This window comes from Sparus aurata, chromosome 8, assembly GCF_900880675.1.
Source record: "Sparus aurata chromosome 8, fSpaAur1.1, whole genome shotgun sequence".
NCBI lineage: Eukaryota > Metazoa > Chordata > Actinopteri > Spariformes > Sparidae > Sparus > Sparus aurata.
This window is the reverse complement of record NC_044194.1, coordinates 2,897,231-2,916,004: the sequence shown is the minus strand read 5'-3', so window position 1 is coordinate 2,916,004 and position 18,774 is coordinate 2,897,231. Positions and strand designations below refer to the sequence as shown.

The window sequence follows — 18,774 nt, the reverse complement described above, 5'->3', positions numbered from 1 at the left end:
AAAGGTGGAGGAGAGGAGGATGGAGAGGAGACAAAGGTGGAGGGGAGGAATGGTCAACATGACACAAAGACGCTCGAGTCCAGACAATTCAACACACAAACAAAGCTCCAAACATCACAACAGAACGACTGAACGAAACACGATGGCACACACACAGACGTGTTCGCTCCATCTCACATCCGACTTTAGACGCCCGACCTCGTCTGACAGTACGAGCACCTTCAGAGGTCTCCATCACATCGTATGAAACAAATATACAGCCGGTTTTCTCCGTTTAACCAACCGGATTCTGCCTCCACCGCTCTGTCAGCTCACTCCTTCACTCCATCCTCCTCCAGATCTTCATCCAGGATCCTTCTTCCTCCATCACCTCCACAAATATTAATTAGAGTCTCTCCTGATCTTGTTTACGAGACAACCCGATCGCCAGATTAAATGTTGGCCAAGTGCTTTTTCTGCAAAACCACAGAGCAGATAACGTTTCTATATGTTGTAACTTTTACTCTTGCTTAGCTTGATTTTATGTTTAGCTCATGTTCTGTTAGAAAACACCACAGGTTGGCTTAAAATCCCTGTTTTGGTCGCCCACAATCACCGATGAGACGGTCTGACTTCCCACAACACACTGATATGATATAAAGGTGATACGCTGCAGAAACATCACCTGCTCACCTGAAGGAAACTGTTCAGGTCTTCCAACAGCTGGAAACATCTGTCTGTTCTCACAAAACTCACATTTAAACATCTGAATGTAACCTGACGTAACTTTCACTGCTTCTAGTGCAGAAACATCTACAGAGCTCTGAAATGGAACCTGACCGGAGGACCTCGCTCGCTCTCCAGCCTCTTTCTCCTGGCAGTAATTTGTTTCTCCAAAATGAAGACGACCGTTGAAGTTTGCAGCGTGTCACAGTGTTCACGGCTGCGTCCTGCCGGCAATCTGTGCCAGACTGACATCAGCTTCAGCCCGACGTGTGAGAACTCGTCATCCATCTGTGCAGATCTTATGTTCTGTAAAAGCAGCTCCACCGTGGACCGCTTCGCTTGTGTGTGTAAATGTGAGTTTTTCTTTTAAACTTCATTTAAAAAATGCTTTTACCGAATGTGTTGCCGGCCGGTGTCACAGTCACAGTCTCGACTTCACCTCTGTTGGATGGCTCTCACAGTTTTGGCTTGTAGATGAGAGATTTTACCACCATGTGACTGTTGGAGGAACTTATTTAAACATGCACAAAACTGAAACTTGGAAACTTAACGACTTCTTTTGTCTCGTCTTTCTAAACTACTTCACTCTGAGACACCAGCGAGATCCAGGCATGGTTCTCTGAGAAATTAAAGAAAATGTCTAAAGTGCTCCATCTCACATTGTCCTGGATCTGTGCCTTAATCAGGATCCAAACCAAAAGTCATTCGGGTCTATTCTGGACCCGAGACCCGTCCTCCATCCAAGTTCTGTGGGAATCTGTTCAGTAGTTTTTGTGTCATCCTGCTGAGAAACCAACAAACACAGAGAGAGAATCAGAACCTACTGATGGGCGACGCTGGTTTCTGGATTCCTCCTCTGCAGTTCATGTTTTTGTTCTGCGGCGGCGGGACCGGTTTGTAGGACTGTCCGGTGGCTCGGTACATGGCCTGGACCCACAGCATCCGGTCCTGCTCGTCGTCACACGCGAACATCACCAGGTCGCCTTCCTTCACCGCGTTAAAGAACACCCGGCCGCCCTGCAGACCTGACCAGGAGGAGGAGGAGGAGGAAGTGTTAACGGCTCGGCACAAAATAAACATTCCAGGAGGGTTCAGTCGAGTCGGGTCGACCGGAGCAGAACCGTCAGTACCTGGCTGAGGGTCGCAGTAATCCACCGTGTAGCCCTCCAGCTGCATCAGCTCCTGAGGCTCCGCCTTCTTCTCTCTGTAGCTGCACATGGCGAACGTGTACTGACTCACCTGCAGGACACACACACACACACACGCACACACACACGCACACACACACACACACGCAACACACACACACACACACACACGCACACACACACACACACACACACACACACACACACACACACACACACACACGCACACATTTCAGATCTCTGTTGTCTTTAATAAAAACAAAGCTCTGTTTAGAAAGACGTGCCGGGGGAATTTCAAAATAAAGGCGTATCTTTACGATGGCGGCGATGCTACTGGGTCATTGATCAGTGAATCGATGTGAATAAGGAACATTTATTGCATGAAAATTACTTTTGAGAACTTTCAGTGACATTCACTTCAACTGAAGTCATATTTCAACACGATATCTTCACGTTTTACTCAAGTGTGACACGATTTCACAGAGCGAGACGTCTCAGTGAAGGTAAAGATGGCGTGTGACGCTCCAACACATGGCAGGAAGTATGTGCACAGCAGAACATTTGCCTCCACTCTTCTGGTTTCCGTCTTTTCACGGGAGGTGGAACCTGCTGCTGAGGTTTGATCGCGTTCAGACACGTCTTCCAGAGTCCAGATCACCTGGTGTTGGAAGGTAAAGTCAAGACTTCCCATTTCTTCCCAAGCAAACAGGGAGAATGATTCCTTGGTGGAGCTGGACTGCTGCACAGGGACGATGGTCAGGGTTGGCTCTCACTTTACTCTCTTGATTTCCTCATATCCTAAAAGTGAGCAGACATTTCGCTTCCTGCAAGTATTTTTGCTCTTGGAGAATCATCATAAAAGCTGCGGCAAAATATTTTTCAGACCATCAGGACAGAAAGAGTCTGACGATCCCAGAAATGTTGGCAAACACTCCATCAGCCGTTAACGTCCTCCGTCCCAATCAATAAAACACACGTGACGTCCCTTTAAAAAAGGACTTTTATTTATTTTTCGATCTGAGAGGTAAACAGAGTCGTACGCCGCAAAGAAAAGACAAAGTGTGAATTTGAATGTCTGCCCTTGCCCTCGCACATCCTGAGTGCTCACAAAGTAAATAACAGCCGAAGTGAAAAAAGTGTAAAAAGCGAATTGAAGAGACCAGAACTCAATTAACTTTGCTGCTGCTGGACTTTTGTGCTCAGACGAGGTGTAAATACCTTTGGAGTGCAGCGACGGATGTGAGATGATTTTCTTTAATAACCGAAAATAGTTTTATTTTTTTCCCCCGGCGACCGACTCTCTTTCTAACACAATCTGCCCGTTAAATAAAAAGGAAAAGTTTGAGACTCTTCCTTCAGAATCAACCGCAGATCGACGCGCTTCACCCGCTTTCTCCGTTTCTTACCTGAACCAGGACGAAATATCTTTTTTTCCAGCGTTTCCAGACTCTCTGCCCGAGAGCGTACAGGTGCCTGAAACACACAGAAAACACACGACATCAAGCTGAAGGAAATGTCAGGAGGCTTCACACGATGTCTGTGGTGTTTATATTATTATACCGAACGTTATAAGAACATTTGAATCCGAGATGACGGTGCGAGGAGCTAATCCTTCAAAATACAAATAAATAAATCAACAGGGATGAAAACACATCGACACACTTCTTCTGTGTTTGTGTGAATTCATGGAGGGCGGCGACTGACGAGTAGTTTCATCGTCAGTTAATCCTTCATGTAAGGAAACAATGAAAAACGCCCAACATGGTTTCCCAGAATCCAACTGGACGCCTTCAAATAGATCAAAACCCCAAAATATTCACTTCACTGCAAACATTTCTTCAATATTCCCTCTGAAACACTTTTAAACACTGAAACATTGAAGGATTTTACTGAAAACTGAAAACACCAAATGAACACGTTAATTCACGCCACCTTTTCTTCAGTCGTGTCAAATCTGAGTCCATCGAGTCCGAGTCGAGACTCAAGTCATTTATTTTCCGTCGAGTCAGACTCGAGTCTCGTTCTCGTTGATATTCAACAGAGAAAAAGCTGAAAATCTTCGTGACACAAATGATAGAATCCTCGGTGACCCGATCAATCAGAGGGTTTGTCAGACGTAAACTGTGTTTGACATCTGATGTTAAATATGAAATCAAAGTTTTTAATGGAAAATGTACAAAAGCAGAAACTGTACATTCATGTGAAACGTGCACGCGGAACAGAAACATTGGATTTGTGTTGAGTTCTCGACCTCGGAGACAAACGATCGCTCCTCCGGCTCCGAGTTCACTCACATTCATCAGCCGCCACTGAATCGCTGTTTTCAAGATCAACACTGAACTCTGACACTCGAACGCAGCTTTTAAAGCCGGCGTGGAGACGAGAAGTCTTTAACGAGCTGAGAATTAAATGGAAAATGTCGACACCTCCGATAATCTTCATGTGACTTTGCTCGAAAGCTTCACAGTGAACGCACGCTGATATTAAACATTCTTCATTTAAATTCATTTGTGAAGGTTTGTTATTGTGATTTCTTGTTAATTTGTGAGCTGAATGTTGTTTGATTTTGTCTGAGTTTCTTCTCATCTCTGACAGATAACGCAACGCAGTCGCTCAGACGTCGCTGTCAGAGCTTCATCGCTCACAGCCGAGCTACGCGACATTTCATCCGCCGCAGTTTTTAAGAAAAAACAGCAGAAATGTGCCACATTTCTTTGTGTGGCTCCTGCTGCTGAAGATCTTTGTGTTCAGGACGGTCGGTCAAACAGAAAGAGTTCACTGAAACGTCGACTTGGACTGCGATGGTTTAATAAATGAGCTTAAATCAGTAAATTACTAAAAGATTAATCGATAATGAAAGTAACTGTTTCTAATCTGAGGGAATGAAGCTTCATTTCCAAGAAGAGAACAATGAAACACAAAGAACGTTTATCTGTCTGATATGTTTTGTATTTCTAAGGCGGGGACTTCCTCTTGTTTGGCCTCATCTTTCAGTTCTTGGTGTTTATATGAAAACAAAAACCTCCAGGAGTCCTCGAGAGCCCATCAAGGACCCACTCAGCACCGCAGCATGTCATCTCTCCCCCGGCTGTCAAACCTTATTCACGCATTAATTTCTCCCCTCCGTGTGAGACTAAAAAAAGGAGAAAGTAATGAGTCCGTGACACAGACAGCAGCTCGTTGAGGAAGTCTCCAGGAAAATGGAAGAATGACCAGCGTGGCCTCTCAATCAATGGCTGCTCCCGGGCCTCCTGAAGCGTGGGATACGAGGCAAGTGCAAGTGAGGAAAATCAATCGATGGCGAGACCTCTTTCTTCAGCCCTGCCGCCCGCCCTCAAAGAAAAGGCCTCCGGTCAAGGCTGCGGTGCGTCTGGACAGAGAATCTGGGCCATTCTGCACGACGGCGGGTTAACATGTGGCACCGCTCGCCGGCCACTTGTGAAAATGATTTGGCCGTCTGTCCTCCTGCAGGGTTTCAAACATCCATTCAGCCGCACGCCGCCGCGCCGACGGACCGCGGACGCCCAGAGAGAGTTCACTGCAGGCATTTAACAGTCGGCGCTGCAAAAGAAGCATCCGTCTTTAACTGGTCATTTAGCCGCATATTCAGACTCTAAAGGTTATTTTCAAAGGAAGAAGTTAAACATTGGACTTATTCACTAAATCAAGGATAGAGCAGATTTTTCTCTCATTCCAAGGAGTGTATTGAAATGATTGTCGGCAGGTTGAAAAATCAGCCAGAACCACTGCAGCAAAACTAAAAGAGTTGACAGTTATCATTAATACGAGGGAGAATAAACTGATTTAGGTGAATTTTTATAACAATAAATACATATTTTAAGTCTAAATGCAGATATTTTCATTGATTCGTGAACTTGTTTTATTGCTTTAAATTGATTTCCATATTTGTATTAAAAAATCACTAATTTGCATTGTTAAAAAAAAGAATGTTTAAGTTGTATTACATTTTTGTAGATTTTCTCCGAAAATTAATAAACGCAGATCTTTTTAAAAATGGCCATAAAATGATTTCCATCAGGTTTTTATTTCCTCAAGCATCAAAATGTCTCATGTGAGGTGAAATTATCTCAACACATCAGCTGAATTTTGTTGGTATTTAACATAAAAAAATTGTATTTCATTTATCTATTTTTGCACATATAATTACGTGTGAGGAAGGAGATTTTTTTTTTGTAGACGCAGCAGCAGAAATATACTAAATGTTTAGGTTTTGTTCCAAAAGTAACAGTTTTAGTCTCCGGCATCACAGAGTCATTCAGCAACTAAATTTAATCGTCTCATTTTATTGGCACTAATTTATTTTTAGATTTAAGAAAAGACGATTATCAGGTGGGAAGAAATTCATCACAATGTGTTTTGAGTTTTCTGCTGTAATATTTATGTTGGTTTTTTTGTTGTTTTTTTTTCAATATTATTAAATAAAGTAAATATAATTTTTGGTTGAAGAATCTCTGACTTCACTGAGTCTCCTAATAAAACATCTTTTCTTCCGTGAAATCACAGAAGCATCATGAGGATTAAATACTAATTTCTCAGTTCGGATCATGGAAACAGGTCCGGTTCCTCTCAGTGATTCTTCATGTGATTAAAGAACCACCTCAGTTCTGTCCGACCCGATCAGCACACATACGAGGAAACATCGAACTCAAACATGTGAGATGATCGTCTGAGAGCAGAAATGTTTCCTGTTTGTGCACTCTGTCTTGTTCTTCTGGTATCTGACGGCCTTTTAAAGCTTCCAATAACACGCTCGCCTTCCTTTTCATGTCTTTCACGTCTCAACCAGCAGAAAATAAATGACGCAAATGTAGAATTCTTGTTTGTTTTCTCTTTAAGCAACAAGCGAGTCGGCCTCCTCACATGGAGGGCCACGGTGAGAACAGCATCCGAGAACCTGAGCGGAGACAATATCTGAAAATATCTCAGAAATATATGAGGACGCCTTCCAGCAGGTGAATCAGCAGAGACGCAGCTTAAACACATGATGAAGAAGAAGAAGAAGAAGAAGAAGAAGAAGAAGAAGAAGAAGAGCTGGACAGAAACCAGAGATGGACCCACAGGGAGACTAACACTGACCCCTGGTGGAGACTTTTCAGAACTGCACCCAATAACTAAGATGAGTCAAGTGGATGTAAATGACACTTTGTTAAAAGAGAGAACATCCACATTGAAACAACTTAAAATCTATTTTACAGCCAGCGAACACACCTGTCACTGCTACTCTCAAATAACTTTTAACTGAAACATTCAGCGTCTGTTTGTGACTCACAGTATTTAATTTGTGAAACGACGGGATCAAAATAATCACAACAGAAGACGCAGTTTGACGACATTGAGAACAGAGAAAATAATACAACTCTGTTAAAAGAAGTACTGATTCAGCTTGTTTACTCCAGTAAAGTAATAGATTACAGGCTCTGACATGTACTCAGAGTATCAGAGTAAAAAGTCTCCCTCTGAAGGACACTTGTGCTCAAAGCTAACTGAAGCTCACGTCATATTAACATAATTCAAAGACTATAAAGGTTAAAGGTAGAATCAGTAGGATTTGTCCCAGCTGTTCCTGAACGCACCACAAAGACAGTTGATTGTTGAGTCTCATTCCCAGGACGTCAAATAGACACATGTTGGGTTGGTAAAGCGTCCCGAGCAGCAACAAAGAGAGAAAATCAGAAACTCTCTGCAGGTACGAGACACTAACACGCCTTTTCTTCACATTCCAGTCTCCCTCTCTGTCTGTTTACGCCTTCTTACGGCTTTTAAAATCAGTCTTGCGATGTTGTGAAGGCGGCGTGATGACCTCAAATGCATCAAACTAAAGTAACAAGCCTGTTCTGAGAATGTGAGGAGGAGAAAGTTCAGATATTTGTGTTAATCAAATAGATACTCAAGTATCAAGTCCGGACACCTGAAGGCAACCTCTGCTGAAGTACAACAACAAAGTATTTGTACTTCATTACTTCCCACTTCTAGTTGTAGTACAGCAGCGTTGGATCGTGGGAGATCACAGATCACAGGTGAGGTGAGTTAAATCTCTCCGTAACACTGCTGCACATCTAACACGACACATATCAAAGGTCTGATCGTTTATTAGATGTTTCTTCTGTGACATATTACATCTTCATCACAGACAGAAAACACCATGGCTGTAACGAGGAGCTGATAACTGTCAGCAGGCTGGAAAGTGCCGACACTCCGACTACATCCGTACTTTTCTTTAATTAGATGAAGTTTCGGCCCTCAGGCGTCTTTAAAATCCAGACGTATCATATCTGAGAGTTAGGAGGAGTCGAATTAAGTCGAGGCGATATAACTTTAGGAAAAAATAATTAAATTAGCAACACCTAAAAGTGCTGACACACACACACACACACACACACACACACACAAATGAGCAGGAGTGTTGCCTCAAACATTAGGTTTTGCCGCCATCTTGTGGCAGCAGGTTAGATCTGCACATCACACACACACACACAGGCACACACACACACCACAGTTATTTACAGAAATAACTGCGCATTTAATTATTTTGTCTGAAAGGTGCTGATGTGGAAAAACCTTTGAGTCAATCAAAAGTTAAGTGAGAGAAACAAACAGACTCCAAGTGGAGCTACAGATGAATCACTCGTCACTGACACACAATATTTAAAATTAAACTCTCTCACAGTGTTTTGGGGGAAACGACTCTGGACGAGTGACACTCCTGACAGAGTCGAGAAGATTGACACGCGAGGTTGCTGAAGTAGACCATCACAATCTGTAAAAAATCTGGGTTTTTGACTCCGAGCTCAGTTTTATTCCACACATCAAAAATATAACAAAGGTAGGTTTTTACCATCTTAAGAATATCGCCAGAGTCTGCCCGTTTCTCTCTCAGGCCAGCACGGAGGTGCTGATGCATGTTTTTATCTCTTTTTGTTTAGACTATTGTAATGCCCTGCTCTCTGGCCGTCCCAAAAACAGCATTTCGATTTTACAATTATTACAAAACTCAGCTGCACGAGTGCTGACGAGGACCAGAGGGCGGGAGCACATTAAACCGGTTTTAAAGTCGCTGCATTGGCTCCCCGTGCGTTTCTGGATTGATTTTAAGGTTCTTTTACTAGTTTTTAAGTGTCTTAACAGTCTTGGGCCTTCTTATTTATCTGACCTGCTTTTACTCTATCAGCCCCCGCGGACCCTGAGGTCCTCCGGCACCGGCCTTTTGACCATACCACAGGTTAGTTTGAAAAGCACGGGGAGGCGGCTTTCAGTTGTTATGGCCCCCGACTGTGGAACATCCTGCCGGAGAACCTCAGGGTCACGGAGACTGCTGAGGTTTTTAAAAAGAGGCTCAAGACCCAGCTTTTTAACCAGGCTTTTAATTGATTTTTAAATTCTTTTTAATCCCTTTTATGCTGTGCTAATCAGAGCACTTTAGAGCAATTTATTTATTTATTCATTTTTTATTTTTTATCCTTTTTTACTGTTTTAATCTCTCATGTTTTAGCCTTTATGCTTTTATGTTTTAGTCTCTCGTGTTTTTAGCCTTTATGCTTTTATGTTTTAGTCTCTCGTGTTTTTAGCCTTTATGCTTTTATGTTTTAGTCTCTCGTGTTTTTAGCCTCTATGCTTTTATGTTTTAGTCTCTCGTGTTTTTAGCCTCTATGCTTCTATGTTTTAGTCTCTCGTGTTTTTAGTCTTTATGCTTCTATGTTTTAGTCGCTCGTGTTTTTTAGCCTCTATGCTTTTATGTTTTAGTCGCTCGTGTTTTTAGCCTCTATGCTTTTATGTTTTAGTCGCTCGTGTTTTTAGCCTCTATGCTTTTATGTTTTAGTCCCTCGTGTTTTAGCCTCTATGCTTTTATGTTTTAGTCTCTCGTGTTTTTAGCCTCTATGCTTTTATGTTTTAGTCCCTCGTGTTTTTAGCCTCTATGCTTTTATGTTTTAGTCGCTCGTGTTTTTAGCCTCTATGCTTTTATGTTTTAGTTTCTCGTGTTTTTAGCCTCTATGCTTTTATGTTTTATCTCTCGTGTTTTTAGCCTCCATGCTTTTATGTTTTATCTCAGGTTTTTTTTTTAGCCTCTATGCTTTTATGTTTTAGTTCCTCGTGTTTTAGCCTCTATGCTTTTATGTTTTAGTCCCTCATGTTTTTAGCTTCTACGCTTTTCGCCTTTTTTTTACTGTTTTAGTCTGTCAGTTATTAATCTCCAGTGTTTCCTCATGGGGGCCCTGCCAGATTGGGAGTTGTCTCTGGTCTGGCTGCGGGGGGTGCTGTCCCGTGGACAGTTCCGGCCCGGTTGACTAGAGGGCTCTGCACTCTGGTGCGGGGCCTCCTGTCTGCCCGGGTTGGGGTGGTCTCTGTGGCGGTGCTCCCTGCGGCCTTGGACCGGGATCTCTCCTCCACACGACAGGTCTTGCTGCCTGGCCATGTCTCTCTTGTGACAGCTACTGTATGTGTGGGTGTGAGTGTGTGTATGAGTGTGTATGTGTGAGTGTGTGTATGAGTGTGTATGTCTCTGTGCATGTCTGTGGGGGTGGGAGGGTTGGGTTCTTTTAATTTTCTTCTCTTGATTTTATTTTGCTGTTTCTCTTTTCTGTGAGTCACTTTGAGATACTTTTTTGTGTGAAAAGCGCCATATAAATAAAGATTGATTTGATTTGATTTGATTTAGAAGAACAAGAAGAAAATGAATCTGGTTTGTAAATGTTTAACTGCAGATGCTTCCTCATTCAACCAGCAGGTGAAGCTGTCAGCCTGCAAACAAGACCTACACACACACACACACACACACACACACTTGAATGTTTTAACAGATAATTATGTATTATATTGATCTACGGCGCTCAGATCATTACACATGAGCGGTACCAAACTTCAGCTCTTCCGCTCGCAGGACGCATTTTGATTTCGCTTCAGTAAACAAACATCCGTTCAGACCGACATCAGGGGAAATCTAAACTTCTGTGCAGCTTTAGTTTTGGTGTTCGGACCTCCTGGATCTCATGTTCACTACAACACAGCCGACGCAGCTTCTGTTTTATAACTCAAACCCTGAAGGAGAAAGAGAGTCGAGCTTTAGTTTATAACTCCAGAAACTCAGAGCTGCACAAATCTCTTCTCTGCAGTCATGAACCTGCGACTGGCTGCGTCAAACTTTGTGTCTTCGTCGTCCTCGCAAATAAATAAATGCTAATGCAAAGGAGCCTCACTGTGAATCATGCTTACTGTCTCTGACAGCTAACTTCTTCCAAAGAAGTTGGAATTGATCTTTTTCTGGTATTTTCCTGAGTTGCAAAGCAGGCGGAAGAAATTATATGGAATGTGTTTCCTCTGCACGCGACCCAAACACAAGAATCAATGTTGCTACATGTGTTTCTGCAAAACCACAGGCGAGTTCAAACTGCACGTTTCCTTTATGTTGAAACTTTAGGTTTGTTTGAGTTGAGTTTTCTGTTTCCCTGGTCAGGTTTTAGGTACAATAAACATGTGTTTGGGTTAAAAACATCACGGTTTGGGAGAAAATGCCCCCAGCTGACCCTAAATATATACGTAATGTGTCACGTTCGGTCCAAATGTCAACTTCAGACGAAACACTCAGGTATGATGTCATCCACCGTGACGTGAACGCGCTGGAACAAACCTTCGTAACATGTCGTCTGATCTTCATCCAACGGACGCAGACAAACAGCAGGTTGTGTTGAGCTCAGACTATAAACTTGAGCAGTGCAGGTGGAACAAAAAGTGAATTGTTGGATTTAATCTCTGGTTGAACTTCCTTTTGGCAGCGATGACTTCAATCAGACGCTTCCAGCCGAGTTTGGATCGCTGTTTCAGGTCAGCAGATCTTTGTGGTCTGCTGTGAACGGTTCCCTCCAGGTCTGCCCACAGAATTACTGGGCTTTGATTGGGCCAAACCAAAAGGTGTCGTCCTCTTCTTAAGTTGGTGTTTCGGGTCATTGTCCTGTTGCGTAACTCGACCTCTCGTCACCTTCAGCTGTTGGACAGACGCTCCAACGCTTTCCTTTGTAAGACGTCTTGGTAAAGTTTCTTGAATTCGTCCGTTGAAATCCCTCCATCGTACTTTGTCGCGTAGACGATATACTCATGACAACACGCTGCGTCTTCCGTACGTGTTTTCTTACCAGTTGCCTCATTGTGTGGACAACGTGTCAGACTGCAGACGGATGAATATGGAGACGACTTAACAACCCTCTCCACTTTCATCTAAATCAATTATTATCGATTGAAGGTCGTCTGAGAGGTTTTTCCCTCAACTGAGGCAAACTCAAAATGTCTGAAGTGTTTTAACGAGTCAAAGCGTCGAGCGTCACATCCGAACTGGTTCCACTGAGCGGTCGCTGACTCGGTCCGTCCAGCCTACGAGCTGAATGTTTTAAGTGAGTAAACAAGATGGACAGATGGATGTAATATGATAATTTTGTGTGTTATTGGTTCAAACAGATTGTGTTTGTTGGTTGTTGTCACTCAGATGAAGATCAGGCCACGTTCAACACAAATCCATCTCAAATGAAGTGAAATCATCAGTTCTCTCTCTCTATTTCTTGGCAGTTTGTTAAGTTTGTCCTTCACTTACTCACACATAATTTAATATTGACTCACGGACGGTGGGAGGAATGAACAAGTTAGATAAACGCTTCTAAAACTATGAAGCAGAAGAAAAACGGAGGAGCTGAGAAAATGTTTGGTTTCAGATGAGACGTGGAACATTTCTGCAGAACGTCTCGTTAACTGAAGTCAGAACGTTTACTGTGTATATTTCTGTTTGGTAAGAACATAAAACTTTCTTTCCTGACATTTTGAGAGTTTCTTTTGTGAGTAAAAGCAAAGAAACAAAGCGGCTGCAGCGGGTGCAAAATTCCCAGCTGGGCCGGGCCGGGCCGGGCCGGGCCGGGCCGAGGCTAGCTGGTTAGCATGCTAACTCAACTTATAACACAATACAAAGACGTCTTTCTGGTGGTAATGTCATTTTCTGAAAGTTTTAAACTATGAAGCAGAAGAGAAACAGAATGTTTGGTTTCAGATGAGACCTGGAACATTCCTGCAGAACCTCTCGTTAACTGGTTCTGATGATGGATCTGGTTTTAATCTTAAGATTTTCTGACAGACTTTGGACTTTCTGGATCTGATGACTCTGCAGACTCACCCGCTGTGCTTCATGTTGGGGGGTTTGTCCATGCGGACGGCCAGTTTGATCTTCAGCTCCGTGTCCTGGCTGTTCTTGGGGACGACCATGCGGTGGAACTCGGCCTGCTTCGGCCCGTTTGTGGTTGGATTCAGAACCACCTGAGGAAGGCAGGGATTAGTTAGCAAGTGTCTTAACAGATACAGAATAATCAGTTTACTCTCATTTTATCTAGGAACAAAATCAACTAATAATCATCAGTCTTGATCAAAACTATGAAACTGACAATCAGCAGTTGTTATCTATAAACGACGTGTGATGGCGGACAGCTGAGTGATGTCACTGCTCTGTCATCTGAAACAAACTCTACTGGGTTTCAACATCGCCAGACAGAACCAACAACACATTAAAGTTCTGTGTAGAAGCTTTAAATAAAAGTCGGATTGTTACAGCCTCATTTTTTTAGTATTTAACTTTTAATGTCAACACAGGGAGAGTGAACGAGGTCGTCCCAGTCTGTGCTTTTAAACATTATGAGAGTTAAATGGACATAATATCTACAGCAGGAAGAGTAAATCCAGCCTGAATTTAAAGGATTCAACAGAGATAAAACTTCTTCTAAACATAAAGAAGTCAAACAGCAGCTCTGAGCGTCAGCCAACCTAACCAACTTTAATGACTGTCTCATCTCCAGCGTCCTTCATCCGTCTGCAGGCAACACAACACACACGCACGCACGCACGCACGCGCGCACACACACACACACACGCACGCACGCACGCACGCACGCACGCACACACACACACAGTCTCAAGCGTCTAAGTGAAAACACACTGTGTGTTTTTGTCGTGACTCATGATTTTAACGTCTCCGACATCTTGGAGGACGTCTGAATAACTTTCTGAACTTCGCCGCTCACCGTCCAATCAGAATCCAGCGCTAATTAAAAGGGTCTCAAACCTTCACCCGTGGTTTTTATTTCTCCAGGGGAAGTCTGCAGCTGATTTTAATATTTCATCATCTCCTCTGATGACTCTGATCCTGCACTGGGTTTGTGAGATTTTTTTCTCTGTAATTAGTAAAAATCATCTTTCAGTAAAAACTGTCCTGTCGAGTCTGAGGGAACATGAGCATAAATTTGTCATTTTTACACACTCACATTTACAAACTACACAAACTAGCGTATTTTTAAATCCTGCTTCTGCTGTGATGTTGATACTGACGCTCGCCGAGCTGCTGCTGTCACGTCTGACAGCGTCAGCGTGATGAGAAGTGACCGTCTTCAGAGTGCTGCTGCAGTTATCAGAGACGCCCGTCTACAATCATGTTTGTCTTATTAGTTCAGTCTGTAATTAGTTCATTACTCAGGGAGACAGTTTGTTTGTTACTGAGTTGATTTGCTCTTTAAGATGATGAATGAAGATTGAACTGAAGGAGAGTTACAACTTCAGACAACGTTGTTTTCTATCTGTAAAATGTCTAATTTAAACTCTGATGAGCTGAGATACAAATGCAATGAGTGAAAGAAGTAAATATACCAAAGTGAAGATATGAAAAAGTATTTTTACTTTTAAAAAGATCCAAATAAGACGATGACTGCTCGGTATAGATTTATTTCAACGTGTGTGTTTAAATCAGATGTTCTGGGATATTTTCTGTGTTGTTGTGTTGTTGTGTTGTTGTGTTGTCTGTGTGGTTCAGTGACGGCGGACTCACCCGGCCCAGCTCCTTGTCCTCCAGAGCCAGAACCCCGGTGCTCTCTGTGAACAGCTTCACTTTGACCGAGGGCAGCGGGTGAGTCGTGGTGAAGTCCCCCTGAGTCCCCCACCTGAAACACACCAGGATGCTCTTTAAACCTGGGCAGAGTTTGTATTGATCCTTCACACTGTGTTAACTCACACTGCACAATTTAAAATAAACCCTGAACCAGGATCAGTTAACATCTCTGCAAAACACAGATACATCCCCGTGTGTCACAAAGCGTATCGACATTTGTATAAAATCATATCACGTTCACATTACATGCTTATTAATTGATAATCCTGGAGAGGACGGTGCTGAAGGTAAAGCTGATGGTGCTGCAGACCTCGGGACATTTCCTGCCATGTTTGTAGCAACCAAAACAGGTTTGTAAGCTGAACCATGATGTTTTCCAAATGATGTTCAAAGGGTTTTTGTACCTAAACCTCACAAGAGCATACGCACAGTGTTGTAACGAGAAAGAGATAAAAACAAACACAATGTTTTAACTAATCTTTGGTTTTGCAGATCCAACAATATCAACCAAAGCGAGACAAGTAAACCAGTTCATTTCTCTGGGACCTTTGCAGGAGCATGCAAATAAATCCAAAATGAATAAAATTGCTTTTAAAAGACGGAACAAGAAAAACTAAGACGGGTGTCAGAACTGTATTCCAGCCATGATGGACCGCAGAGTAAATCTCCTGCAAACTTTCTCTCAGCTTCATGTAATGACATCTCTTCAGGTGTAAGCCACAGATCCAGAGGCTGTAAACAATCCCATCAGTGTCGAGAATCACTTACTGCTCATCTCACGGAGACTCTAATGGAGCAGAGTGACGCCTCCTGCTCGCCACGACGAGACACGGCCATTATTCACTCTGAGAGCCACGCACCCGTGATCGCACGTCTTTATGTCCAAACTGCCACTTTAACCAAGTGTGTGTGTTACTGTGTGTGTGTGTGTGTGTGTGTTGCGAGGATGACAAGTGACCCCATCCCTTGTTGAGGGTGAGAAAGCAAAGCTGAGCTCCGTGTTCGGTTTTGCCACAGTTTCCAAGGCAACGTTGTGCAGAAAGGTGTGTTCACGCCACACACACATAAACACACACACACACACAGACACACACACACACACCCTCAGATGTGTAAGACAGAGATCAGACAGTGATACAAACAGCTCTGACCTCGTGCATTAGCTGACCTGATGACTGTTGTTGTCACACTTTCATTCTGTGTCTCGTCTCGTTTTGCACAAATCTGACCGACCTTGAGCGATGAAAACAATAAAACCAGACGGCGGGAGGACGAATGTTAAGATCTCGTCACAGTCTCGTCTGGTGTTACTCCACAGCCGCTATGATGGAATGATTATTACAACTAACAGCTGAAATATCTAAAGACTCAGAGTTTCCAGTGATTGGTGGAGGACCTGCTGACTCTGTGGTGTCACGACCAAAACAGAAAATAATACAACGTGTGGGGAAATAAATCACATCGACATCCGGCCGACAGTTTCCCCCGAGGCAACGACACCTCGAGGGGAAAAGAAAGAAAGAGTCAGAGTGATTTAGAGGTTCAGGCCTGAGCTCCAACTCACAGTTTATAAACACAATACAAATATGTAATGCAACAAATAATATATTCTGAAGATAAAACCTTAATGTGTTAAGATATTTCATCTTCATGACTTATTCCCAGACAGCGATGTTTACTTTATTTATTTCCTTTGTTTAATTTATCAGCTTGTTCCAACAAACCTGTCAGAAGATTGATCATCTGATACGCAGTGAAAATAATATAAATAAAATAAAATAGCACGTACGTACATACAAAGATTTATCATCTTATTATATGTGCTGTGCCTAAAAGTTGAAATAAAATAAGTAAAGTCAAAATATACAGTATTCCATAAAATATCATAACAGTGTTTTACTATATTGTCATTCACTATCTGAATAACATGTTACCTGTTTACCAACTGGAGATCTCTAACAGAAAGGTTTATATGGAAGCTTGTATTATATTACATTTAGTGATAATTCTGTTAAAGTTAAAGTCAAAGACGTTAAATAAAAACATGACTGAACACGTTTGGTTCAGACGAACGACAGCTGACAGCATCGTGGAAACAAAACGTCCAAAATACACATTCAGGGTTTTATTGCAAATATCAACGGAGAATATCTTGATCACGACCTCCTGTAGTTAATCACCTGGGGAAGTGTGATGTGATGTGTATCAGATTAAATGTTTTCACCTGTGAAGTATCTGGACATTTACATGTAACGCATGAACTCTACCTGCTGTGAAACACACACACAGTGTTCATATATGAAAATATAATCTATCAGTTTCATTTACAACCGTCACAAGATTATTATTATTATATTTTTCCGAGGTTGACGCTTGATAAAGAGACGTTTTAACTGAGTAAACCTGATTCTCTGCCCTCACTATCAGCTCGCTGTTTGTCTCTGAGGCACTTTGGTGGGTAATTTTAATAATTTGTTTGTGTTTTTTGTTTTAAAATCAATTTACAATCCGAACTCTTCAGGCTACATTTGAAATTAAACTCGGCTTCAACATCATTTTTCTGGAAGACGGGGAATTAGTTGAGGTACAGATAGCAGAAGACGCCCTGCAGCAGGCTTAACACAGTTACACACACAGATTTAATTTATAAACCTTTTTTTTCATCTCTGCCTCTCTCTCTCTCTCTCTCTCTGCAAGCTCATTCTTATTTTCTATGGAAGCAACTAGCACAAGTCTGTCAGGAAACTAAAAGAGCTGACAATCAGGATGATATTCGATCAATGATATAGAAAAACAGCGGTTTGGTCCTTTAAAGTGAGTCACAGCAGCTTGACATTCCACAATAATTAAGGGTATTCCTAATGAAAAGGTCCTCAGTGATTAAAGATCTGTTACGCTGCAACTGCAGGAGTCATCAGAGTAATTGGCCGGTGTTGTAATCACAGCTCATCATGTTGTCCGTGTAATTACACTTAACTATGATGTCATTAAGTGTGCGGGTGTGTTATTGAAGATGAGGGCTGCTGGGTAATTACAGTGAAGGTTACAGAAGCTGCAGCGAGGCCGGCTTTACAGCACACGATCCCTGTTGACCGCTGAGGTCGTCAGGTGATGGTGAGCTCGTCTAATTGGCTTTGTTCGTTGGGCGGACGCTGGAGGAAAGAAAGAAACCTCTCTGTAAGAACCCCGGGGCATGTGAAAGGGCAGCCTCATTACTGCGAGGACCCCTGCTGTCCGCCACTCATCCAAAGACCGACGACTGCCGCAGAGAACGAGCAGACCGGTGTGTCAAATGGTCACCAGCAGGCTGCAACGCCACGACAGAGAGAATAAAGACAAGACAGAGGAGACAGACGGTCCTAAAGCCAAAATAACACGTAGAAAGTCAAGAAGAGGTGTTCGATTACAGCAGGTAGCAGACGTCTCTGCTGCACCTGTGGGCCAAACATCACAGAAACTACCTGACAGATTCAGGTAATTTTACACCCAAGAACTTTTTTGGATCCACAAATATTCTACACATCTGTGAGTCAACACAGTACACAAAACAGGCCAGTGGCGTGCGCAGACTTTTTGAAGGGCAGGGGCGAAAAGAAGGGCACTTTAGCATGTGTTTTGGCTCCCAAGAGGGCACTTTAGCGTGCGTTTTGGCTCCCAAGAGGGCACTTTAGCACGTGTTTTGGCTCCCAAGAGGGCACTTTAGCATGCGTTTTGGCTCCCAAGAGGGCACTTTAGTGCGTGTTTTGGCTCTCAAGAGGGCACTTTAGCGCCTGTTTTGGCTCCAAAAAGGGGAGTTTATCATATTTTCACCAGCCAAGGGGGCAGTTTAGTGTGTTTTGCCAACCAAGAGGGCACTTTGGCACGCTTTTTTGGCTCCCAAGAAGGCACTTTAGCGCACGTTTTGGCTCCCAGGAGGGCACTTTAGCGCACGTTTTGGCTCCCAAGAAGGCACTTTAGCGCACGTTTTGGCTCCCAGGAGGGCACTTTAGCACGCGTTTT

At 43.0% G+C, this 18,774-nt stretch overlaps 1 protein-coding gene across 12 annotated transcripts in view; it reads right to left on the bottom strand.

The window, feature by feature from the left end:
• cadps2 (Ca++-dependent secretion activator 2) overlaps positions 1-18,774 on the bottom strand; it is a 182,570-nt gene that overhangs the window by 83,598 nt on the left and 80,198 nt on the right. For all 12 annotated transcript variants that reach the window (XM_030426028.1, XM_030426032.1, XM_030426030.1 and 9 more), the window contains exons 7-11: positions 14,716-14,827; positions 13,021-13,160; positions 3,260-3,326; positions 1,836-1,944; positions 1,530-1,730 (exon numbers count right to left, since the gene is read on the bottom strand). In XM_030426028.1, the coding sequence (XP_030281888.1) occupies positions 1,530-1,730; positions 1,836-1,944; positions 3,260-3,326; positions 13,021-13,160; positions 14,716-14,827 (629 nt within the window). The remainder of the gene's footprint in view (positions 1-1,529; positions 1,731-1,835; positions 1,945-3,259; positions 3,327-13,020; positions 13,161-14,715; positions 14,828-18,774) is intronic.